The sequence below is a fragment of the Seriola lalandi genome, unplaced genomic scaffold (genome assembly GCF_002814215.2).
Source record: "Seriola lalandi dorsalis isolate HSWRI2012SDOR001 ecotype SW California unplaced genomic scaffold, Sedor1 jcf7180002054585, whole genome shotgun sequence".
In the NCBI taxonomy this organism is placed as follows: Eukaryota; Metazoa; Chordata; class Actinopteri; order Carangiformes; family Carangidae; genus Seriola; species Seriola lalandi.
In genome coordinates this window covers 2,211,599-2,237,281 of record NW_019525138.1, presented here as the reverse complement: position 1 = coordinate 2,237,281, position 25,683 = coordinate 2,211,599, and the positions used below count along the sequence as shown (strand labels likewise).

The 25,683-nt window shown below is 44.6% G+C and overlaps 1 protein-coding gene across 1 annotated transcript in view; it reads right to left on the bottom strand.

The window, feature by feature from the left end:
• The window catches only part of fasn (fatty acid synthase), a 34,621-nt gene that overhangs the window by 2,017 nt on the left and 6,921 nt on the right, over positions 1 to 25,683 (bottom strand). The window contains exons 3-41 of the mRNA XM_023418865.2: positions 21,792 to 21,944; positions 21,510 to 21,683; positions 20,283 to 20,483; positions 19,513 to 19,635; positions 18,042 to 18,157; positions 17,732 to 17,866; positions 16,807 to 17,269; positions 16,179 to 16,366; positions 14,764 to 14,953; positions 14,484 to 14,578; positions 13,757 to 13,891; positions 13,216 to 13,419; positions 12,572 to 12,687; positions 12,283 to 12,458; positions 11,990 to 12,181; positions 11,792 to 11,872; positions 11,234 to 11,419; positions 10,893 to 11,072; positions 10,587 to 10,790; positions 9,247 to 9,563; positions 8,752 to 9,141; positions 8,324 to 8,488; positions 8,107 to 8,222; positions 7,663 to 7,817; positions 7,079 to 7,282; positions 6,840 to 6,990; positions 6,153 to 6,331; positions 5,675 to 5,794; positions 5,194 to 5,316; positions 4,574 to 4,797; positions 4,198 to 4,393; positions 3,951 to 4,102; positions 2,901 to 2,992; positions 2,421 to 2,815; positions 2,079 to 2,270; positions 1,748 to 1,975; positions 1,446 to 1,657; positions 1,137 to 1,235; positions 443 to 694 (exon numbers count right to left, since the gene is read on the bottom strand). Coding sequence (XP_023274633.1) covers positions 443 to 694; positions 1,137 to 1,235; positions 1,446 to 1,657; positions 1,748 to 1,975; positions 2,079 to 2,270; positions 2,421 to 2,815; positions 2,901 to 2,992; positions 3,951 to 4,102; positions 4,198 to 4,393; positions 4,574 to 4,797; positions 5,194 to 5,316; positions 5,675 to 5,794; positions 6,153 to 6,331; positions 6,840 to 6,990; positions 7,079 to 7,282; positions 7,663 to 7,817; positions 8,107 to 8,222; positions 8,324 to 8,488; positions 8,752 to 9,141; positions 9,247 to 9,563; positions 10,587 to 10,790; positions 10,893 to 11,072; positions 11,234 to 11,419; positions 11,792 to 11,872; positions 11,990 to 12,181; positions 12,283 to 12,458; positions 12,572 to 12,687; positions 13,216 to 13,419; positions 13,757 to 13,891; positions 14,484 to 14,578; positions 14,764 to 14,953; positions 16,179 to 16,366; positions 16,807 to 17,269; positions 17,732 to 17,866; positions 18,042 to 18,157; positions 19,513 to 19,635; positions 20,283 to 20,483; positions 21,510 to 21,683; positions 21,792 to 21,944 — 7,274 coding nt within the window. The remainder of the gene's footprint in view (positions 1 to 442; positions 695 to 1,136; positions 1,236 to 1,445; positions 1,658 to 1,747; positions 1,976 to 2,078; positions 2,271 to 2,420; positions 2,816 to 2,900; positions 2,993 to 3,950; positions 4,103 to 4,197; positions 4,394 to 4,573; positions 4,798 to 5,193; positions 5,317 to 5,674; positions 5,795 to 6,152; positions 6,332 to 6,839; positions 6,991 to 7,078; positions 7,283 to 7,662; positions 7,818 to 8,106; positions 8,223 to 8,323; positions 8,489 to 8,751; positions 9,142 to 9,246; positions 9,564 to 10,586; positions 10,791 to 10,892; positions 11,073 to 11,233; positions 11,420 to 11,791; positions 11,873 to 11,989; positions 12,182 to 12,282; positions 12,459 to 12,571; positions 12,688 to 13,215; positions 13,420 to 13,756; positions 13,892 to 14,483; positions 14,579 to 14,763; positions 14,954 to 16,178; positions 16,367 to 16,806; positions 17,270 to 17,731; positions 17,867 to 18,041; positions 18,158 to 19,512; positions 19,636 to 20,282; positions 20,484 to 21,509; positions 21,684 to 21,791; positions 21,945 to 25,683) is intronic.

Here is a 25,683-nt window from a genome sequence, read left to right as displayed (position 1 = left end):
TAAATCGCAGAAAAAGCTGTTTTTCCAGTACGGTGCAGCTGTACTACTGATGGATAAATCCTGCAGCATGGGGAGTGAGCTTGTTTCAGTCATGGAGTCAGGAGGGAGATGTGTGGTCATGTCAGTCTAGTGGGGATTGGTATGGTATTGTATTGGAAGCTGAGGTCTATGAACACGAGTCTCATTTCGCTCCAGCTGACGGCAAGTTCAAGTTTAAGTTCAAGCTCAGCTTTAGTGTCATTTCCACACACACATAATAACACAGTGTAACACAGACATTAAGGACGTGACAAACTAAATACTGTGAATTAAACATGAACATAACAAACACAAACAGCTGTACCATTGTGAGCAGTCCGACAAGGCCAAAAAAAAAAAAAGTGTTTTGTGAGGTTTGACCTTTGACCTTGTGCAGATGTGTGCCAGTGCACTTATATGTTACCTCGCTGAGCTTGTAGTCAGCTCCCAGGTTCTGTTCGTATTCGCTGCTGGTTTTGGCGCGCAGTAGCGTCACGTTGCCGTGGTATTTTGTCGCAGGCACGTAGCCGTCGGCGGCCTTTAGTTTGTAGTAGAAAGTTGTGGCAGCAAAGTGCAGCGAGTCTCGGCTGATGTTCTTGTGGCTGGAGGTGATCAGGTCCACCGCCACGTTGACGCGGGCCTCCAGGTCGGACAGCGGGAGCAGAGTCTCCAGAAGCTGCAGAGGAAGAGCAGTGGAGGAATTTACCGGTTGAAGCAACATATAGTGATAGAGAACACCAGAGAAGAAGAACACACCCACACAGAACCTTCTAGTTGTGGCTGAAAAAGTAAACATTAAACACGCAGCACAGAGGGCATTCAACTGTTGTATCATCATCTCAGTGCTCATTAGGATTCAGACAGACTCCTTCTGCACGGTCGAGACACTCAATCAACAAATCTCTTAATCTCATGTGTGGAGGTGACATCACGTTGTCTTGAGGTGTGGCGTAAGGAAGTTCACCTTCTCCATTCTTGTTGGACATCAAGACTCATAACTTCAGCTAAAACCTAATTATATAGACAGTCTATATAATATTCAGTTTGGGATGTTTTACACGCCACATGATGCACTGATAAAGCAGCGAGAGGCGTTTAAGGCTTCACTGACTACTCACCTTGTTGTACTCGATGCCAGTGAACTGCTGGATGAAGGCACACAAGGCTTCAGTTTCAGCCTCAGACTCTTTCCCTGGTGTCAGCTTGGCTCTGTAGCTCTGGAAACCACGAACACTCGTTAATAATCAACCTTTAATTACTTTAAACCTCAAGTGTGTCCCCAAACCACATCATTAAAAGCACGCATCAGATTGTTCATACACACGTCAGGCTGTTCAAAACCATCTAATGCAATGACGTGTGAAATACAGAAATCAATCTTGTGTCTTCACTGACTGTTGTGTATAAGTGAGTATGTTTCCTCTCACCTGTGTGTACGCCGCCACGTAGGAATGTGATCCATCAAACAGGAAGAGGTACTCCACAGACCGGTCCTGGGTCTGCAGCTGAGAGCACATTTCAAACGCCACACAGGCACCGAAGGAGTAGCCGGCGATTCGGTAGGGCCCGTCTGGCTGAACCTGCCTGATGCAGGTCACATAGTACGCCGCCAGGGACTGGATGCTGTCCAGAGGAGCGGCTGGGGAGAGGGGGGGGGGGATAGAATCGGATGAGCCTGGTTGGCCACAGTATAATCAGTCCATTGTAAAAATGCCTGTGTATTGAATACCTTTCGTGCACTGCAGGCCGTAGCAAGGCACGCTGAGCTTGGAGGCGAGCGTCTTAAAGGCGGCGATGGAACCCTCGATGGGATGGATGAGGAACAGTGGCCTCTCCTGGCTCTGGACCTTGTTGAGTGGCGTCACTGTGGGGCCGTTGGGGTTGACTAACAGCTGGGTCAGATCTGAGTCCAACAGAGCGCGGACGCCGTCCTTCTTCGCTGTGGCGTGGTGAGATTCTGGACGGGAGGAAGCAGCAGAGACAAAGTTTGTATTCTTTCTGTCTGAAGTGCAGCTGCAGGTTTTTAGAGAACACGGTTATTCTTCAGCTCTTAATAATACCATTCGATCCTCCTGGCTTGCTATTGGCCAGCTCTCGCAGCTTGTTGATGGTGAGTTGGCGGATCTCCCTCATGGCCATGACGATGTCGTAGTCGCGCTCAAGAGTCTGGCGAACCTCCACACCCATCAAGGAGTCCAGGCCCAGGTCAGCCAATGAGGCGTCTGCGTTCAGGCTGTTCACGTCCCGCACACCTGAGGGGGAGGAAAGAAAGAAAAAGAAGCAGATAAGAAAACATGTTTCTCTTCTGTCAGACAAAGAATGATGCAAAATAAATATAACATTGAGTACATTTGTTATATCGTCCACCCCTGGTGGGAGCTATTGTGTAGCCCAGTTCTTACCCAGAATGTGAGCCACAGCATCCACCAGGTCCCTCTGACTTCCTGCCTCGCTCTTCACCACCGTCCTCTCCGCCAGCACAAAGCTCGACATCACCGGCTGCCGCTGGCACAGGAAGAGGTCCAGCACCTCCATGCAGGAGGCGATTCTCTGTGGCAGGGTGCCGCCGATCACTGTGTCGTTGCCACCCATCGTCTCCAGCACCACGCCCACATCGCCAATGGCGCCCCACTGCACCGCCAGTCCGGGCAGGCCGTCGTGGCGGCGCTTTTCGCACACGCGCTCCATGGACGAGTTGGCGTAACCGTAGTTACTCTGGCCGGCGTTGCCACGCCCACAGCTGACCGAGGAGAAGGCCACAAAGTACTTGAGCTCTGGACACAGTTTTCTTGTCACCCTGTGGAGGGAACAGAGGTGAGTGCATCAAGATCCAGAGAGAAGCAAACAGCAGCGACAGAAGGATAACTGAGCGTGCTCCTTACCTGTCCAGGTTCATGGTGCCGTCATATTTAGGTTTGTTAACATCAACGAAGTGCTGAGGCGTCAGATTCTCCAACATGCCGTCTTTCAACACCTGAGAATGACAAATCCAACATGTTCATGAGTTTAGATCAACGTGGGATCACTGGGGATTTAAAAGGAGAAGCAGTAACACCACAGATATCAGTCCTAACAGGGAGGTCATAAACTAAAAACCAAATCATTCTATAAATGTGATTTAAATCATGAATGTGAACAAACTGCATGAAGAAATAATTATGTAATAAATATAAAAAACTGTGTTTATATACATATTTTATGTAAACAAGACTAAGAGTCTTGATGCTAATGTCAGTCTACTAACAATGCTCACAATGCTAATGCTAACTAGTTTACCATATACAGAACAGCCGAGGCTGATGGGAATAATATTAGATTTGCAGGTGTTTGGTCACAGGACAAAATATTGGACAACCACAAGTTTAACCCGATGATGACAGTAATATAAAAAATTAAAATGTAATATAACATTATAATGTCTGAACCAGATGTTACTTAAAGCCCAAAAAATGTCAACTTCATGGTGGCACTAGAGTCACACACAAAATTTCATGGCGATTCATCCAACAGTGTCTGAGATATTTGAGTCAGGTGACAGACCGACCAGTGGCTTATTTCCATATAAAGTTAGCTTTGTATGTGTATTTCAATCTGGGTGAATACTGGATCTGTCTCTTAACTATTAACCATTTTAACCATTTAGTTTTCACTCGTGCAGAGGAACCTTCCATTTTTCACTTCACTTTCTATTAGAAAACGATAAATTGATCAAAGTTGCAACATGAAGCAAAACATATCAGTAGAGTTTAGCTATGAGCTAACTAGCAGCTGGGCAACAGTTAATCTTCTTTCATGATGGCAAGAAAAAGATTGTACATAGTTTAGTAGACAGTATTTTCTACAGTTTATGATGTCGGAGTTACATGCTACTGGTGACCTGAAAAGTAGGCTGAGTTAAAGGGGAGTGATGATGAGGTAGCTCGGTGCGTTACCATGGCGAGGTGGAAGACGCCACCCACTGGGCCCAGCGCTCCAGCCTCAGCGATGAGTCGCTCCGTTCCCTCCAGCGTGCTGACATCACTGGTTGACACGAGCACCTCCACGTCTTGACTCTGCCATTCACGCACTCGCTTCGCCTGGTATCCTAGCAACAGGTACAAAGTGAACTGTGAGTAAACACTAGTTACAGCAGCACGCGGTACAGGTGATAACAACAAGCGGCAGTTTGAGCAGCATTACCGTTCCTGATGCCCGATCTGGACGTCAGCACCAGTTTGTGGGCTCCTCTCTCCATCAGCCACTGAGCGAGCTCCAGACCGAAGCCCCCCAGGCCACCTGTGATGATGTAAGAGTGGGAGGGGACACAGAAGGTGCGACAGATAGCCGGAACAGGGGAAGCTGCTTGGACTGCTGCACCTTTCTCCTCATGACAGACCTGTAGAGAGAAGAACCAGTGAGAGAACGTTTCACCTGAAACATCTGGATCCTTCAGGTTTATCCACTTTTCATTTCACTTTGTTTTTATCTATGTTCTTTCTAATACATCATGACAGGTTGCTCCATTATGAACAACTCACAATGATATGAAAGGCTGAAGGTCAGAGGTGAAACTCACCTGCAGGAGAACCTTGCCAATGTGCTTGCCCTGAGCCATGTATCTGAATGCTTCCTCCACCCGGTCTCTCTCAAACACAGTGGTCTTCAGAGGCTTAACTACACCTCCCACAATGCCTTCCTTCAGCAGCAGGGACACTTCCTCCCACTCGCGGTTACCCTCCTCGAAGAGAGCGTCCAGCAGGATGCCGTGGAACGCCACGTTCTTCAGGAAAAGAGCCATGCCTGCAGAGATCACAACAACGTTAAGTCGACGATTCAAGTCATGAATTCAGAGAAAATCTGGAGTCAGCTGTGTCACTGCACATTTCTACAGTCTGTAGTCTGAACCACAAAAGTAACTGTGATGGATGTAGAGAAGCTTCATGGAAAGGAAGGCAACAACATGTAAATATTATCACTCTTTTACCAGATTAGAAATTGAAGTAGCAGAAATATTTCTACTGTTCCCTGCTCTGTCTATCTCAGGCAGCTAATTGGCATCTGGAGATACAGGCGGAATATATTTATAGTTTGACCAATTCTTATTCTTCACATGTTTAAATGAACATGTAGTTACTTACTTTAAATCTATTTTGAAATGAATGGAGTGACTGTTACTGTGAGTGTGTCATCACTGACCCAGTGGAGAGTTGTTGGACAGGTCGTATTTGCCGATCTCCAGGAATCGTCCGTGTCGGGCGAGGCAGCGGATACTGGCCTGCAGCTTCTCCTCAGCCAGAGAGTTCAGCACCACGTCCACACCTGAAACACACACAACACAGCACATGCTCAAAAAGTCGCCCCACTGCAGCGGTGCTGTGATCTCAAAGTGTAATTGCTTGCTTCTTAGTAAGCTCAAAAAAACTGCAAAGCTGTCTTGCATGTATTTATGTATGCTGTATCTTGTATGCTAATCTGTGTACTGTGGAAATGTCAATTAAACTAAACTAGACTTTTGATCATCAGCTCTTATTTTTTGTAATGTAATTTCACTACTTTCCAAAATATGTTTATTTCTGGAGCCTCAAATCCTTTAGTTTTTTCAGGAAACATCAACTTGGAATAAAAAAATAACACAATACAACACTACACTGAGTGTATGTATTGCATGTTGACTGACCTTTGCCCTGTGTGTGGAGCAGGATGTGCTGTTCGAACGTGGTGTCTCTGGAGTTGGCGAAGGATTTTGCTGAGAGCTGAGGGAACCTCTCCTGCAGGTAGGCCCGCTTCTCTGAGGAGCCTGTGATCCCACACACAAACAGGGTTCAACATTCCACTATTAGAATTATGACTTATTAACTCATAATACACCAGGTCTCACAATTATTACACTTTATCATACTTATAATTAATATCTTATGATTTTATTTAATGAAAAAAGTGCTTGAGTTTGGTGCAATTTTTTTGAAGTGGAAGACATGGGCTGTATAATATGTGTGTGTGTGTATGTATATATATATATATATATATATATATATATATATATATAATATATTTTTATCGTGTAAAACAAATAACAACAGAGAATGATTGATCATATCGGAGCTAATATTCTGTCACTATGTCTCTGCTAGTGTGAGTGAGTGTTAAGCACTGACCGACTGTAGTGAAGACTTTGCACTTCTTGCTGAGTGCTATGGCGATGGCGGCCTGGCCGACACCCCCCGACCCCGAGTGTATGAGAACAGACTCTCCGTTGCGCAGCCTGCCCCGCACCACCAGAGAGTAGTACGCTGTAGCGTAGACCACGGGCACCGATGCAGCCTGCTCCAGTGTCCTGCACACACACACACACACACACACATTAGGAGTGTAATTTACCATTTTAGAGTATAAGGTAATTCCCCATCCAGAGACCTTGAGAGGACAGAGAACAGAGAACCTTGTTTGCATCATGATCCTCAACATACACTCCAGCTTTCAACAATAATCTAATGACAGTTCTGTTGTTGGATGTTTAAACAGCAGCAGCACCCATATGCACTATTATAACTACAGTTTATCTTCTAAATGCATGCCATGCTGTCACACCAGTTCCTTATACAAGATGCATTAAAAGGTGTTTTACTGTTGAACTGTTGCTGATATGTGACATTTGAGATGCTGTGTGTCATGAATAATTTGTTGTTCCTGCATCCTCATGACTCCAGCTGAGATAAGATGCAAGGAAGAGATGGAAGCACGGAGTCATGCTGACTGAACTGAAACCCTTACCCCAACCCTAAAACAGCACACACACACACACACACACACACACACAGCATATTATAAACTATGACACTGACCAGCTGGAGGGAACGTCCCACAGGAAGCGTTTGTCAGCGTTCACACTTGTTGCCAGGCCTTGAGCAGGTAGCAGCCCCATCACACGTCGACCGCTGGGGTCACGACCGGAAAACTCCATACCCAACATGCACTGCTGCAGAGCTAGGTCCCCTGCACCATTCACAACGAACAGGAGGAGTTAAGCGATTGTTTTTCTATTTCTGTGTTCTCTGCTATAACAACGGGCTCTTACACACACCTGGAATAGCGTCCGGTGGCAGTTTGCCGGTGGCGAGCATTATGTCTCTGAAGTTGAGCGAGCTGTAGTAGACGCGACACTGCTGCACGTTGGGGTTGCTGGTCACAGAGTGGGAGGGCGGGGAGGCGATCCATCGCAGAGAGGACAGGTCACCTCGAGTCAACACATTGACGTAGGCTCGCTCTGTCAACTCTTCATTCAGATCTGGAACAAAACAGAAACACACACAAGTGCGTCAGAGGAAGTGAAGGCCACGGGCACATCAATCATTCTGAAAGGAAAACAAGTTAAACATGTTAAACTGACCAGGATAAATTAAGTTATAATATATTAAATAATTAAGAGTTTTCTGTTGGTTAATTATAGTTTCAGTTTCATGGTTCCCAATACATGTGCTTCCTAAAATCAGTGACACTAGTGTTATTTGAGGTATAAGTGATGCTGCCATAAACAGCAATTCAAAGTTTTATTTGTCACATGCAAAGGTACAATGTACAGTAAGCAAAGTAGTGAAATGAGGGTCAGACTCTGCAGCAGAGCAGACTGAGCAAAACTGGAAAAAATCAAATCAAATATTTTGGTACCGCGGGTGATGAGCTGGTGTCTGAAGACGCCCCAACGTCCATCTCTGAACACGTTCATAACCAGATCCCCCTCCAGCGCTGACTGCATGGACTTATGGGTCGGCTGGAGGCTCGGTGCTTCTGAAGACTCGTTTAGATTAGACACAAACGCACAGCTGGTGGCGAGGAAGGAGAAGACCGGGAAATGTCATTAAAAAAGGGACCATGACTTTGACCAATGCAGGGATAATATAAAGGATAAATGTCTACAAAAAACAGCAGGTGCTAGTAAGTAACTACACTGCTCATTGTAGGAGGCAAAGTTAACTTAACTGCACTACTTCACATTACAATTTGGTATTAGATTCATTTTTTCACATTACAATTACAGTATATTGTAGGCCAAGATTCTGGTGCCGTGACAACACCAGTACAGGAGTATGTGTTGTAGAGGATGTGTCCTACCGTATTCTGTTGCCGCCTGGTTCCTGCCGTAGACAGTTGACCATTCCCACAATGCCACAGTTGGCCTGAGAGGCAGTCAACCACAGTGGAGAGTCTGATGTCTCCGCCATCGTCGCCTGCCAGACATATCTACAGTTACTCACAGTTCTGACCGACTAGTTCTGACACTGTTGGACATTTCAAAAGCCAGACACACACAGAAGGATATGGAACCCACCTTGAGTGTGTCCACCCACTTGTAGTCGCTGCTGTCCACAGGAAGGAAAACAGGCTCTTTGCCCGGGGACCGACAGCGACAAAGAAAGAGGACCGAGCCGTAAAAAGACTTCCTGACAGCCACCAGGCTGAGGGAGGCGTCAGAGAACACCTTCTCCCACTCCGCCTATCGAGAAGAGGGAGACAATATCAGTTAAACATCAGCTGTTACTGATCAACTTCACTGAAAATAAGAAATAATTTCTTTAAGCTTTCAGCTTCAGGGGTGTGAAAATCTACACAGACTGACAAAATGATGCTTCTATCAAACAGAGGAACTATTTTTATTCTGAGATGGTCCATCTCTGAGGTGTCTATGAGATGCACAGAGAGGATTAAGAGGGATTAGAAGGGTGAACGATCATGAAATGATTAGAACAGGCCACTGACCTGTGTGAGGAGTCCCTGCTGGCTGCTGCTCTGAGCGGTGCTGGAGAGGAAGGCAACTGTTTCCCCAAGAGTCTCTCCCTTCAGTAGGGTGTGGAGGAGAACAAACCCTCCTTGCTTGGCTCCAGAAGACAGATTCTCCACCAGCAGTCTGGCGTCCATCCTTAGAGGGCCCCAGGCGTGGTTACACACCACTAGGTCTGCTCCACTAGGAGCCGGGCCCGTCAGGGGATCCCACTGAGCTTGAGTGACTCCCAGTTCCTCCAGGGTGGCTTGGTGGGGAGTCAGAAGATCCAGGTTGGTCGCCGTGGCAGTGTAGTCCACATGCAGCATGGGCTGGATGTTGAGGAGGGGCACCACGCGAGAGAAGAGCTGGCCGTCGTTGGAGAAAGCCTGGCAGGGATCAGAGAGGTGAAGAGGGTTGAAGACTGAATGTATCTGCATCTGGATGAAATTTATCTGATTGTTTTCCGGTTTTTATGTAGTTCTCAGTCTTACCTCCAGGACTTTGATCTTGCCAGGCATGCTGTTCTCCATGGTGGTGTCCAGGCAGTGTCTGAGGGCGGGGTGGTCGAGCAGGCCCTGCAGCAGGCTGTCCTGCAGCAGACACGTCCGCTCCTTCTCTACCGTCTGCTCCAGCTCAGAGTGAAGATTCCCGTTCAGCTCCAGGCTGCAGAGCAGGGCCAGCAGCCGCACCAGGCCGGGCTGAGAGGGCTCAGGGCTGGGAACAGGGCTGTCTGCTTCCCCTTGTAGCCCGGGGATGGAGAGCTTGACTCCATGAGGGGCCAACTTTCGCTGCAGTCTGTGGATTAAACCTAGATGGAGAGAGTGGGATGAAGTGTTAGAAGGATATGTTGATGCAGATGATGCAAAAAAGAAACATTTTGTTTTGTTTTTAGGATTTGATTAAATGCATTAGAAATCATGTTTGACTTGCTTCACAGAACTCAGGTTTTCAATATAAAAAAACACTAAGACTAATAACAATTAGCCAACAAGTGTTAGTGACAAAAAAGCCAATAACAAGAATAACAAACACAATTCAGCTAAAGATCATCTTCTTTTGTTGACCGTATATAGAGAAATAATCAAGAAAACTATCTTTGACTATTCATTTTAATACTATCATCATTAGATTCTTCCTTTAAACACTAATGGCTACTTTGGTGTTTGTTGCTGCATAAAACATTTACGATTTACAGACACTATGTGCTGATGATCAGAACAAAGATTTAACATTAGGTTGTTTAGGACCCCCTGGTGCTTTGGGCTGGTGATGACTTTGTGAGGTAAATCTGGTGGTGCACTTCAGAGTTTATGAATAATGAGAAACCTTTTTAAACTCATACTCTCTGTATCAACTTTGGTAAAAAATATTACAACACCATTGCCCACTTACACCTCAAACCAGAAGCCGTACAACCAGAGCTGCACGATACTGGGAATAACTGACATTGCAATATTTTTTTTTCTGCCATATATATTACAATATGAAAAACATACAGGTGGCTTGAATACCTGTTTTGGAAAATAAGTTTTCTTGTGTGGAGCAACAGAAAAGTATCATCATGTGTTGGAATTAATTTGCTTTATTTGACACGTTCTGCGACTGTGGTGCCTGCTCACAATGCTGAGACAATATATTGTGCAGCCCTACTTCCAACTATGAACACTACTGTGGAACACTACATAAACACCTTAGTGAATTATAAGATTACTTTAATTTAAACTAAATATTAAACAGTGAAAGCTGTGCATTAAATCTTCCTTTTAAAGCTGTAAGGCGAAGGGATGAGAGCGATGCAGCGACAGAGACGACAGGCGGTTTATTTGTTCACCTTTGCAGAGTCTCAGCTGCTCTGCAAGTTTCCCGTTGGCTGTCAGGCACTCTGTCTCCACGTAGGGAACAAACACAAACTCTTCCAGGGTGGGGGGGCTCTGCTGCTGCTGCCGACGCGGGGCCACAGTGGCGTGCAGACCGCAGATCTGGACTCCACCGGCAATAATGTTGTCAAGGCAACGGTTTACGTGGACACCCGCAGCTAGGGAAATGAGAGAAATTTTGAATGTGAGGTTTAATACTTTCTGAAGGTAAACATGTTACATATACACACACACACACACACACACACACACACACACACCTTGCTTTCCATCAGTGTACTCGCAGATCTTCTCCTTATGGACGGTTGGATCAACACACACTGAGCGGATTCTGGTGGGCAAACGCAGACTACGACCTGACAGCCCGACCACGATCATTTGCAGCATGGTGTCCAGGAAGGTCACCCAGTTTCCGGTCCACTGCAGCTTCCCGCTGTCTCCTGGAAACAGCACATCACATGACAGCGGCCGATAAGCAAAAACACTGTACAGCAACAGATCACTAGTTAGAGCTGGACGCTGGGATATAGTGACAAATATTATATAGATTTATACCACTGTCTTTAACAAAAAACTTCAAAAGAAACCACGTCGCTGTTACCTGCGTTATTGGATTCTAAGATTCCTTGGAAGGTCTTGCCGTAGTCGTAGCCGCGCAGGCGCAGCTCTTTGTAGATATCATGTGCCGTCAGCTTCATTTTGGGGTCACTGTTGTCGTCGGCAACTCGCTGACTTATCTGAATGCGGAATGAGTCGAGGGCTGCGTCCTCCAGAAGGCTCACCTTACCTGAGAATCACATGTGAACATTTAAATTTTCTCTGTTGGTGTTGTCTTTGCTCTAACTTGCTGCCTGTTCTGTTTCATTGTGGAAATATGAATCAGTTTACCCTCAATTCACATTTCGACACCTCTGCTGAGAGGACTTTTTGTTACGAGGTATAAAGTAATAAGAAAACAGAGCCAGAGAGACATCCTGTGTGTGTGTGTGTGTGTGTGTGTGTATCTCGACAGAAGCAGCCATGTTTGGAGCAACCCATTGTACAGCTTTCATTCTTGTTCTACAAAATATAATTTTTATCCTGGGGAGTTTTTTCCTTGACGGTTGACAGTGGATGTCTGGCCGTGTTCAAAAACTTTACGGATAGAAAAAGTACTTACCGCTGACGGCCAGGTTTCCGTTCTCTGAAACCTCAAACCTGCTGGTGGCAGGCATGAGACGCACCTCCAACTGCACGGAGCCTGAGAGCACCAGAGAGGTGAAGAGAAAAGACAGAGAGACAAAAACAGATGAGGATTGAGCAGGATGTCAAACAGTTCACCAGTCCATCACCATCAAAGATGCTGCTCTTCTCTCACCGGTCTTTGGTAGGATGGTAGCTCTGTGGATGGTCACGTCCTCAAAAGTTACAGGGGTGTTATCCATGACGGCTCCCAGACTTCTCAGAAAGGTACGCCAGGCCAGCACCAGGTAACCCGTTGCCGGATAGAGGACGCGCCCATCAATGCAGTGTCCAATCAGGTAATAGTCTGGAGACTCTGGGTTTATCTCTGATTTGGATACAGACCAAGTGGTCAAAAGAATTAAATAAAATGCAAAAAAGACAGATACAGAGTTGAGTTGCTTTTTGATCCAGATGTGTATTTCTTACCGATGTTATAGACGGCGGCAGAATTGGATCCTCCTGAACCAGAGGAGAAATCCTCAACCTTGGGGACATCCCAGGTCTGAGCATGGTCCCAGTTCACCAAGGGGGAGATCAAAGGGGTCCCAACCGGCACAGGGTACTTCACGACCGGGCAGAGGTTGTTACTCTTCACATTGACGCTAAAGAGGTGTATCAAAAGGATTCCAATATAAGTGATCGGAGAATGTTTACGAGATCTTACACCCAGACCCACACATCCACTGAATGCAGACAGAGTGAGGCATTCACTGACCTGTTCATGTAGATTTTGCCAATGTTTGTGAGGAAGAACTCCAGGTTGTTGGCATGGCCTCTCTTCATCAAGGGGAGGATGGAACATGTGTGCTTGAGGCTGCGCTTCAGGATGGCCTGTGCAGAAAACACGGATGAAAAATCTGAAGTTCATAATAAATTTGCTCTCACACTTTTTTAAACCATAGAACATCTTAACACGACTTTTCTTTCATGGCAGCACAGACTCAATCTTAATAGCTGCTGTTGAGTTTAAACAGGCAGGAATTCCAACTGCTATCTAACTGTGGCCTTTCCTACTGGACACTGTCCCAGCCATGAAATGCTCAGAGCTCACCTGGCTCCAGCCACAAATTCAAGTAAATGAGTGAATGAGAGACAGTTTGTCTGCTTCATTAAAGCTATATGACAACAGAAATGATCGACTCTCCAAGCCGCCAGCAAAAGTCTCAAACGATGATGATACTGTGGGTAAATGTGTCAAGAAGAGCACACACTGCCCACATTGTGTCATCTGAAGCCTGTTCACACCTGACAGATTATAGAAACCGTCAGAGTATAGTAGCCAGGATGTACTGAACGCTCAGACTGCTGCTCTTCATGAGTGTTGATGTTTGTTGTGTGTGAACAACCTGCTGAACGTACCTGCAGCAGAGCGTGAGGCGCTATCTCCACCACCACAGCGTTTTCGGGAACCAGACTGAGGCCCTCCTGGAACAGCACGGGGCTCACCAGGTTGTTTACGTGGTAGTCGGCCGAGCTGTACAGAGCCAGAGGAGAGTCCCAGTCAGACTGAGGGATGCTGGTGCTCACCCAGCGGGACGAACGCTGCCGCGGCTCCTTGATCACCTGCAATAAAACCACACTTTATATTATTTGTTAAATTCTCAAACATACAAACATTATAATCTGACATGCCTATGAGCCTGGTATAATAATGGTTTAAGATATAAAGCAGCCAAACTTTCATCAGGATACAAAACTCTGGACGCTAATTATTATTTATCAATGAACAATAAATGAGCCAATAAAATGTATGACATAGATAAGATACCAAAAATTGCATGAAATACTGCACTTCATACATTGCTACACCAAACAGTGGTGGGAATGTGTTCCCCAGTCTACCCTGCAGTGTTCACAGCTTCACTGCTGCGTGCTGCTGAAACACAGCAGAGCTACGTACCTTCTTCAGAGCGGCCAGCAGGGTGGGAGCGATGGAGGCCATGTAGTAGGAATGGAAAGCAACGCCAGCGCTGCGCACCTCTTTCGCAAACACTCCCTGCTCCTTCAGCTCCGACACAAATTTAGTGATCGCATCCTGATGAAACACACAACACATCTGTCAGGATACATCATCCTGCACCTGGGACCTAAATCACTACCAGCCAATGTAACCATGCTTACATTAGGTAACACAGTTGCTATCATGTTTGTACAACCTGACATTGTTTGTATATTGTTTAAAGCATATCCTGAAAGCATGTTTCGTGTTGTTACTGCTATGTTAGATAACAACTAGCTGTTGGCCAACTACTATGTTGTTCTTCCACCTTTATTTCTTGTCTTCTGTCAGAAAAAAGTTCATATTTCAATCTAAAAGAGAGGGTCTTGTAATTTGCTGACTAGATTAGACACTGATTATCTATGTGCAAAATAGCACTTCTCCACTGTAGTACTCAGCAAAAAGCACCGGCAAACTTTACAGTCTGCTCATGAAAAGTCTTATGCACATTACAAAAAAAAACTTTTCCAACTTTGCAAAGAATACAGATTACACATTTGTCAAAATAAGCATAGTTATAAAACCATCACCAACTCCCCAGATGTGTTCAGTGTTGTCCGACTGTGTAAAATTCATGTTCTCTATGTTAATGTCTCTGCAAAAGACAAAGGCTGAGAGAATGTCAGACCTGAGGACCGGAGATGGTGACGGTGTCCTCGGCGTTGTGGCAGGCGGGGACCACTCCCTGAGGACACTGAGCCATACACTCCTTCCAGGTCAACCCTGAACACAGACAGTGAGCCAAAAAGGTAAGACATGTGCAATACATAGCGAAATAAATGAAAACTAAATGATTCTGAGTGAAGGGAATAGGCCTGTATGATAACTCTGGACATTGTGCTTATTTCATGAAACCAGCTCCTGCAACATGGTAAAGAATCACTGCTCTCTCTCTCTCTCTCTCTTACCCACTGCAGCCATGCCTCCTGGAGGAAGGTTGGCCTCCTTGATGCAGCGGCCTCTCCAGTAGGCAGCCAGGATGGCCTCAGCATGGCTGAGGGAGCCGTCAGCGTAGCCGCAGGCCAGTTCTCCCACCGAGTGTCCCACAATGCCGTCAGGCTGCAGACCCAACTTAGTGAGCATGTCGATCTGAGCGATCTGCAACAAGGTGACACAGAACACACAGATAACTCGTAGGACTTTAATTAACAAGTTCCCAAAGTCGGCACTGAACCATTAAAGAGCCTTTATGTATGCAGTATGCCCTTCCTACTGCACGGAACCTTCTGCAACTAGATTTCAACTGGATCTCTGTCTCTTATTTCAGCTCTTGGGTTGTTTCAGTTTACTATTTTCATCGTTTTTACATTGGCTTTTATATGATTTGTATCATTCATGATTTTATAATCACATTGCTGGTTAATCTGATTTTGTTTTATTATTATAAAGCCCCATTAGAACAAGACAGCACAAAGGAAAAGAATATAAATAAGATATTTGCTAATTTGGCTATTCAAATTATAATTAGCAAACTCCAGCACATGCTGTAAGCCTCCAATGGCTCCAACTACCAATTCAATCCAATTATCTCACCAACAACTAGATATCAGTGCGTCCTGTAAGAGTATACAGCATAATCCATGTAATGAGAGCTGAAAAAATACTGACTGTGTTTCTGCTCTAGTTTGTTACTATAATAATGTATTCCCTAGTATCTTACCCTTTTTTTAACCATCACAACTGAGCCCTTCAAACAGACATTTAACCTTTGGAGTGTCCAATATTTTAGTCCCAACAAAGCTGTTGGACCCCAAAGTATAGTGAACACACACACTATCAGTGCTCCTATTAGACTGGAATTGGAATTGGAAAATCAACAACATATATTTGTCTTCAACATCAATAAATATCACAAACAATGCAAACTCTGATACTCTCTGATGGTCCAGGGGCCGTCTGAGCAGATCTGAGACTTTGGGGCCCTGAAACTAGATTAACTGAGTTCCTGAGGGGCTCCCTGGGCCCTTGGAAAAGTTCCAGTGGCAGAAAGTGGCAAATAGTTGTTGCTCTTTCGTAAACACAGATATAACCTGCATATTATGAAGCTGCAAACATAGACATGTTTGGGTTCAGCGTGTCCCTCACTAACTGTTCGTTACCGGCACCATAGCAGCAGAACATAAATGCAAGCAAATTAATTCAAGACATGACAATACATGATTTTTGTTGTCAACTTATTGCATCAGGATGATGTATCATCTATGGGATGTAGTGGGAAAACTACATAAAAACAGCTAAATACAAGTCAAAATATTTACAGCAGTACTGCCCTCAGTTAGCATGCGCCACGGTTTCCACATTCCACATTACGATTTCACTCTACCTGTATGGCAGCGAGTCCGACAAAGGCGTGAACGGTGTCTTCAAACGTGGTTTCGTCAGCCTCCATCAGCAGTCGAGACACGACCAGGCCGGTGTCCTTCAGCGCCGTGTCTGACCGCAGGATGGACTCTCTGAAGTCTTGCAGCTGCATGAGACTGCGGCCCATTCCTGCCCACTGTGTCCCCATACCTGCCGATACCATACACAGCCACACACCTTAACCCAGCAGTACAGCACTTACAGAAGAGACCTATCTGTGTTCAACTACTGTGGATCTTCATTCTTTCTGTTTGAAAGCCACCAATAACAAATAATTTGTATCAATGTTCAACTTTTAAAATTGAACATGCCAAAAAATATTGACAAATATAATACTGATAAATTAGAGTGTTTCCAGAGGCATATACCATCATTTCTTCTTTCCATGCAGATCATTTTGGTTTGCTAAATCATTAGCAACAGAAACAGTGTCGGAATTCTCTGAATAATCTACAAACTGAACTGGGAACTGTTTTTTGGGGAATTCTTTCTACTTAAAAACCTACAAAAGCTCCTTAGATAATAAAAAAAGGAGCTGGCAGATCTGTATATCACTCAAAATCTGAAATTTAATTTGCTTGATGACTCACCTGAACAGACGTACCAGAGCGGCCTGGCAGAGGCCTGGGCCTGCTGCACTTCCATGATGTCACTCTGAGAGCCAATCAGAGCGTAGCCTCTGTAGGGCATGCTGGCAGTGGGAACTCCTGAGACCTCGTTGAGCAGAGACAGAAAGCTGTCGTTGGTGGCGTGTTCCTTCCCCTTCTGGAGCATGGCGTTCACTGCGGCCTCTGTGCGGCCGCAGGCCTGAAGCAACCTGGGAAGCGTCCTGGGCGGCGCGGTCGCGTCAGCTGGTTTCTCATTCGGACGAAGAATCACGTGAACGTTTGAACCGCCAAATCCAAATGAGTTGATGCCTACTATGCCTCCTCGGATAGGGATGGGCCGGTCGACGACTTGAACCCGGCCGTCGGTGAGGGCGGGAATGTCAGGATTGGGGCTGTTGAAGTGCAGGTTGGGAGCCCAGACTCCTCGCTCCAGAGAAAGCAACACCTGTATGAGGGATTTCAAACAACCATTAAAATAAAAACAAAGACAAGATGAGAAGCAGAATTTCATTATGGCTGAAATATTTAAAGAATCTCATTATCAAGTCCTTTGTACGTTGTATGAAGGAGGGGGAGGGGCGACAGGCTGAGTGGAGCTCAAGTGTTAAACACAAGGGCTGGAACAGATTCTATGAATTGTCTATGAATCTTATAAAACCTACATAAGACGTATGTTGCAGATGCAGATGTGCAAACAAGACATATGTCAAAGGAGTGAAAGACAACTAAGGGGGTTTTGAGGAAAATAGTTGCTGTGTAGAGGTGCCTGAGGGGGGGGAGCTTCAGGGTTACGTACACAGATCTACTGTTGAAGTTGTCTGAAAATATCAATAAATATCAAGCTGCAAAAGGCGAAAAGAAAGGAAAGGAAAAAGGATGTGGCTGTTTTGAATCTTTGAATTCTCACCTTTGACAGGGCAGCCAGACCAGAGGCCGGTTCTGGATGGCCCATGTTGGATTTGGTGGAGCCGATAAGCAGAGGCTCTCGCTTTGATTTACAGAACACGCTGACAATGCCATTCACCTCCTGTGGGTCCCCAACCTGCACGTAGAGAGCAGAGGTAAGACGCTCCTGCTGAGCCACATTTTCAGACTAAAAGTCATGTTTTTATGAGTGAGCTTTATGTCTTATCGATGATCTGTCTTCCGATGGGAGGATCAGCAATTCAAACAGGCTTGAAGTGTGATTATGGAGCTAGACGGTTGTGTGCGCTGACCTTTGTGCCGGTGCCGTGGGCTTCGACGTACTCCACTTGCTCAGGCGTGATATTGGCCTCCTGGTAGAGAGACTGAACCAGCCTCTGCTGCATCTCACCTGAAGGAAACGTTACACCTGAGGGAATAAGGGGAGAGAGCGTGAGGAGAAGTACATCACGCCATTACTGCTGGGAAACTGTTTCTCTACTCACACATTCACATGACAAACCTTCACAAGCTGATATTTCTGTTAGAATCTGAATTTTTTAGACTGCTGTCTCTGAGCTGTGCTCTGATACGACTTCCTGTGATGTTCAGAGAATGTGAGGAAGTCAAGATGCTATTTGAGTTTTCTCTGTTTAGTATCTCTGGCCAAGTTAATTGAAGTGAAATCACTAAAAACAGAAGAAACACAACCAGTCATGTGATTAAATAGGTTGTAAACAATCAGTTTTTCAAGATTATCTGCACTTTGTAGGTCAAAATGAAAGTGAGCACACCTGTGGAGTAATAATCCCTCACTGCACGTAACTACACTAAGTACAGTAGGTCAGTCTGTACACACAGTCTGTAAACTGTGCTGGGTGATTAATACAGACAGCTTGGGTCTGACTGCCATGTTTCTTCAGCCTTCTTTATAGTGACGTCACTGTGCTCCCAGATCTCAGCAATAGATTCAGTACAATGTTATTATAACTGATGGAGTTGATTGTCAGAGCTACAAAAATAAAACACAGTCTGTTTCTCCTTATCCAGACTGCATAAAATGTAGTGAAGTGGAAGTATGACATCCCCAAGTACAAATACCTCAAAACTGTACTTAGCTTAATACTTGAGTCAATGTACTTAGTTACATTCCACCACAACACCATTAGTCATCTCATTTGCTGTCAGAAAAATTAAAATTAAAGTTATTTACTTATTTATTATATATTTATTATTTATCATTATTTAACAATAAAAGGAAGAGAGAGAAAAAAAAATTCTCCCTTTGCTTTCTGCCGCTGGAGGGGCGTGTCTGTGTTTGACTGAAAGCAGCTGAGGGGTGTGTCTGTGTTTGACTGACAGCGGCTGAGGGGTGTGTCTGTGTTTGACTGACAGCGGCTGAGGGGTGTGTCTGTGTTTGACTGACAGCAGCTGAGGGGTGTGTCTGTGTTTGATTGAGCGGCTGAGGGGCGTGTCTGTTTGCTGGACAGCAGCTGGGTTTGAGAGCAGCAGCATGGGAAGACAAAAGTAAACAAACTTTGTGTTGTTATCAGTGCTATTGTGGAGTAAAGATACCAGCCAATGGACATTTTCCTCTATTTTATGACATGTTATAGACCAAACTATTAACTGATAATTGTCAGATTGACCATCACAAAGGAATCAAGGCTGCAATGATCAAATTTCTCTGAACCTGTCATGTCCTCTCACCTGACTGTCAGTGAAATCTTTATAGTGGATGCAGTGCTCATGTGTAAAAGCATGACTGTCAGTGTGCCTCCTCACCTTGCTCTTTGTATCCATCTGTGTTGTTGCCAGCGTTGACCACTGTGGCGTAGATCCTTTTAGCTGCTGATCGCTTGGTCAGCAGCACTGCCACTGCTGCCTCAGAGCGGCAGTATCCATTTCCTGGCCACAAAATGATAGGAACATTTACTTTATGTTGGTAAGCACACACACATATATGTACACAGTCCATCACCAAATGTAAATAATATATAATATGCAGTTCAATCAATATGACTCTGAGATTCTAAGCAAAGAGTGATGATGGAAAAATGAACTTGCTGATAATAAAAACACAGATACACGTTACAGGTTTGATTAAACTTTTCCTGAGAAACTGACCAAAAATGCCCTGTCTCATAATGTCAAGGAGAGTGATGAAAGATTCCTGGATCTGCCCCTTTAACCACATCTGCACCAATATTTAACTGGTTCTTCTGTCTGTCAAGTTTAGTGCAAATAGGTTCAGGACTTTTTGCATAATCCTGCTGACAAATAACTAAATAGACACTAGTGGAAACACTATGAAAAACTATAATTCATATATTTTATATTATAAAATTATAATTTTAACCTAACTATATTAAACTGCAAAAGATAATTACATTTTCTTTGAGCCACAGATCTGAAAACAAAATCATTTCATGTCCTTAAAAGAGAAAGACAGATGCAACAAAAGTCCCCAGCCAGATTCAACCAGGGGCCATTACTGTTCATGGTTGGTGCCTTAATCCACTGAGCCATGGGAAGGGCCCATGACTGTCATTTACCTGATGAGTCGAAAGACTTGCAGGTCCCTTCAGGACTGAGCATGCCCAGTTTCATGAACTGCACTGAGGTGTTTGGCTTGAGCAGCAAGTTGACTCCCCCTACCAGAGCGGCGTCACACTGGCCTTGGCGAATGGCATGGAAGGCGTTTTCTAAAGCCAGCAAGCTGGAGGAGCAGGCTGTGTCGATAGCGGTGCTGGGGCCTGGAGGAGGAGAGGAGGGTGGGTTAGAGCTAGAAGCCACTTTTGCAGAATATATATAACCAGGGAGAACCATGAGTAACTGAGGGCATCCAAAACGTGGAACAGTTCAAATTGAATAACTGACATTCACTTCAAACTGAAAACCATAGTTCATGCCACTGCTGAGGCGGAGCAATCCTCGAAATTCATCAATATTTCAATCTGCATCTACATCCAGATCTACTTGTGAATACACAGTGACAATCATGTTGATGTCAAAAATGATTATAGTGGCATTCTGTTACTGTACTACAAAACTGTACAAAAGGGAAGTGAAACAGACACAATAAGGGATTTGGAACTGGATTCAGATTGATCAAATGTTATCGAAGCCCATCCCTACAATGTACTGTATATCTAACATTGATTAGAACTGCACAATGTGGTGGGCGTGTACAAAACAGCCTCATTCAACTATGTTCTGTAAGACTAAAGACTTTGTCTGAAGAGGCTGAAAGTTCAACTTTGTAGTGTCTTGCACTACAAGAAAGATAAATGGCCACATGGTGGCAGCAGTAGATCCAGATGTGCAATGATGCAGAAGGCTTATTTCCAAAATGTTCATGGACAAGAACAGATTTGACGACTGATCAGGACCTCTGCTATACTGACACAGATAAATCCTTGTTGTGGTTTTTGCCTGTTCGGGGCCATGAAACGCAACATTAAAAACAACAGACACCCAGATACAAAATAGTCCAGTTAGTATCTTTTTAAGAGTTAGAGATGCTAACTGACAATACTAACTGTGCGTATTGTCTAGAAAAGCTATTATCGTGTGTGTGATGTCATGTCAGTTTAAAGCTTGGGATGAGGAGGCCAGAGAAAAACATTAATGCACGTGTGGTAGGCTGCACAACATGGAAGCATATCAGGGAGAGACGAGACGTTATTGACAATAACAGGTACTGGAATAAATAAAATATCCTGTGACATTCCCCAGCTTAGTTTGCTAGTGTGTGTGTGTGTGTGTGTGTGTGTGCGTACCACTGAAGTCAAAGAAGTAGGAGAGTCTGTTGGCCAACATGGCGCGCTGGCAGCCCGTCATGCTGTAGCCCAGCAGCTCCTCTGGGTCTCTGCTGAACGCCTCCCCGGCCTCCGAGCCACTCACCCCGATGTAAACGCCCGTCTTACTGCCACGCAGCTCGGTCGGGTTCAGTCCTGCATCACAACACGTCAATCTTTTTAAACCGTTCTCTTAGCGTTTCACTTTCCAGCAGTCATTTACAATTACTTGTGTTGCTGTTGATCTCAACACCGTTTCCTCACCTCCGTCTACAATGGCCTCGTAGGCGATCTCCAGCATGAGGCGCAGCTGGGGGTCCATAGTGTTGGCCTGTTTGGGGTGGACTCCGAAGAAGACTGCATCGAAGTGGCTGATGTCCTTCAGTTTACCGTTCCTCTTTGGAAGACCGTACAGACCTGGAGAAGAGGAAAGGTGCAGAAAAGTCATCTTCAAGAACATTCCTCACAAAGTACAGACTCTGTATGACATGACGAAGCATCACATCATCATCACACACAAGTTCCTGAGATTTAGAAAAGAATATATGGAGCTTGCATGTGCAGATGATGAGGCATTTCTTTATACAATTAATGTTGTTTCACTGCAGTTCTGACAAATAAAACTTCGGTGGGTCAGTTTTGCAAAGAATCATATTGCAGGGAGGAAAAATAAAACCCAGCAGCAGCCAAAGAGAAGCGATTAGAGGAGAAGAGTTTTCTTCAGTTTGAATGAACTGAAACCTTCAACGCATGATTAAGGTGAAAACAGCTTTCACGTACGACAGGTCTTCCTGTGGTGGACACCATTTGTGCTGTGCCATCACAGACTGATGTCAGGTGCTCATTTCTCGCACTAATAACACGTCCAGTAAGACAGCCTGGTAGAGGGCTGGCTGTCAGGCAGTGAGAAGTTCAACATCAATAATCTTGATGCTATGCTTGTCCAACACGTTCCCCTTGTACTGTTTAGTAGAAATGATGTGTTCATTGGTCAATGACAATGAATTAGAAAAGTAACTATATAAAGTTCAACTAAAAAAAAATGACTGAAAATTATGGTTTAAAACTTCTACACTTTCACCTCAAGCAACTACTGACCACAAACACCTGTTCAGCTACCTTTTTCTCTTGGGCTTTCCCAGTAAGATAGCTGCCAGTGAGACCACCAGGGGGTGCCGCTCCCTTTACCATACACCAAACAAAAAACTCATTCAAATTCTACGCATAGGATCTCAAAAACACTCCCAACAGTTCCTCTGTGCAGCATCTCTGGATATGGTGCAGGTTTTCAGATACAGTTGGTGAGCACAAGTTTAAGTTTTGTCTCAGGCACAATGGCACCAAAGCTTTGCAGGATTACTGTGAATAACAACACCACAGGAAGCTGCTCACACTCACTGCACTCGTTGTTCAACAAGAAACGCTTCCAACACAAAAAACTCCCTCTGAAAAACCATTTCTGTTTCTGAGCAGATTTTTTTTTAAAAATACAAAACAACATATAACATGTTAATCAGTGAGTTTTATTGCTGCTGGGAGCCTTTTATCACACTGAAGAGAGCAAGATTAGCTTTTAAGCTTTCAGTCTTAATGCTAAACTAAGCTAAAGAATACAGGCATCAGATCTGTCTCATCTTATCATCTCACTCTCAAAGACGAATTGGTGAAATATTTCTTTAAAACAAATACCTGTGTCATGATGAATGCTCGTTTTAAAGAGCCAGTAAACCCGTCATTAAAAAACAATGTTGAACATAGTGAAGGGTCTCCATGCTCATCCTTAATTAACTGGTGTAATCAGAAATTTCTCTCATGCAATGAACTTGCTCACATTCAGAGTTTCTGTTTTTCGGGGGGGGGGGGGGGGGCACACTGGTACCATTAAGGCCAGACCACATCGGCCCAGCTTCAAATCCACCGTGGGCCCTTTGCTGCATGTCATCCTCTCTCTCTCTCCTCTGACGTCTGCTGTTTCCCATTTTCATCTTTCTTTCTTTCTTTCTTTTCCCATTTTATTTCATTCTCTGTCACTTTCCCCGAGGCCGTGAACCTCTGGTTGCTTTCTCTGTTTCCTCTCCCATTCTGCCTACTCTCCCTTGATGGCTGGTGTGTGGTCTCAGCAGTGTCAGCTGGCCCAGTCCAACCCTTTCAGCACATGAATGCGAGCTCGAGATGGCTGCCAGACACTGAGGGATGGGTCTTTTATTCACAGAGAGGAAAAAACTGCAAGCAAGAGATGGAGGATGGGAAAGAGTGAACAGGAGAGACCAGGGAGGAAAAGGGAATTAAAATGTGAAATATAAAAATAAAAGTGGGATAGGGTGGAAAGATTCAGAATGCCAAGGTTTTGGAGAGTTCAGCAGTTTATTTGTGCCTGTTTCTTTCCTTCTCTGGACCAACTAGCTCACACTGAAAAGTGAAATGAGGAAATGGGTAAGGCCATGTTCAGCTCTATTCGGAAAAACACCCCCCTCACTCATTTGAATGAGACCAGTCTGGCAACAGAGGGCTCTGGGAAAACCAGCGCATGGTCGGCCAGCAGTAAGGTTAAACCAGGTTCAACTTTTCAGCCAGTCGGATACATGCAAGTCCACACTTTGTGAATATTTCTATGGTCCAGCATCTGATATAAAATGACAATAAAACATTCTGTCTAGTGTGACACACAAATTCCCTGTGTTGACTGTCCCTGACAGGAGTATTAGAGACCAAATGTTGGGTTTTCTTCTAAATTCATTTTGCTGTTTTTGCACAGAGACTCTGTCTGTTAGATCTGCTTCATTCATCAGTGAAACCTGTTTCAATGTGAACGTTGCTTTTCAAGTGAGATGAGTTTTATGTTATCAATGACACCGGTTAGATGTCATAAAAACTTCTGAATTATGTTAGTGGTTAAATAATAATTGAGCCTGGCAGCCCCCACTATAGCAGAGATGCTGCCCTGAACGACTTTGTGGATGATGGCGTTCTTTTTTATTTTCTTTTAAAAAGAATAAAATTTGAGAAATATAATAATAATAATCTCAGTCCAGACTGATGTTGCTGATGTTCTGATCTGTGGTTCCCTGATAGTGGAATGAGCTACCGAGTTCTATCAGAGCAGGGCGTCTCTCTCTATGTTCAAGAATCTCTTGAAGACTCATCTCTTCCTAAAGCATCTCCTCTCCTAAAACCTGCCAAACTAGCACTTACTATGTACTTCTGGTGCACTTCCTTATACAATCTCTTTGCAATTATTAAATAGATGTAGTGCTTAGTGCTGAAGCTTTAGTGACGTCCCTCATCTCTAAGTCCCTTTGGATAAAAGCGTCGCCCCAATGAGTAAATGTAATGTAATTAAAGCACATAACTCAAAGGCAAATCACAAATCATGGTTGTCGTTTTTCTCATAATGTATCAGTTGAAAAAATGAAACACATCGTGTGAATGAGTCAGCAGTGTTGGTAGGCGTATTTTGAACCTTGGACAGAGCCAGATGAGCCAGATTTCCCTCAGGCTAACCAAATCCTCACTGTACAAGTTTTCCAGCAAATAAAAACTATTTACATTTACATTGACTGTGTTATGCAACAAAAAGCATTGTGTGTTTGAGGTCTAACTAACCTGTTAATTTAATTTCCTCATAATAAAACATGCAAAGCCATTTTTTTTTTTATCCGTTTCCTACTTCCCTGCCTTTGCTTGCACAGTGCTGAGCTTCTTGGTGCGTTACCACCACCTGTAGAGCAGTGGAACAGTGTGAAGTCATTGGCAAGAATGTGTATCACGCCACCAGCATGTGCGCACATGCGTGTGCATCCTCGTGCACGTGCTCAGGACAAACAAAACAGGGCCCACTCATAAAGGAACTGCTGATATTGACGTCGATCTTCTAATCTTGATCTAAGAAAAGAGCAAATAAGTGGATTTCCCAATACATTGAAATGCTTGATTGTTCTAATACCATTATAGGGGCCGGTCATGGCTCCCTGGTAGTTTGGATTAGGAGGTGTGGCCTTCTGTTTTATCTTTGACCAAAATTATCTGCCAAATTTGTCAGTAAGTTACAGTCACAGACAGACGGCTGACATTCCCATCCCACATCCCACTTTTCTATTCTGCTACATTTGTAGGCTGCAGCCTGTTTTGTTGATGACATGAAGGGGTGACTTTGTGA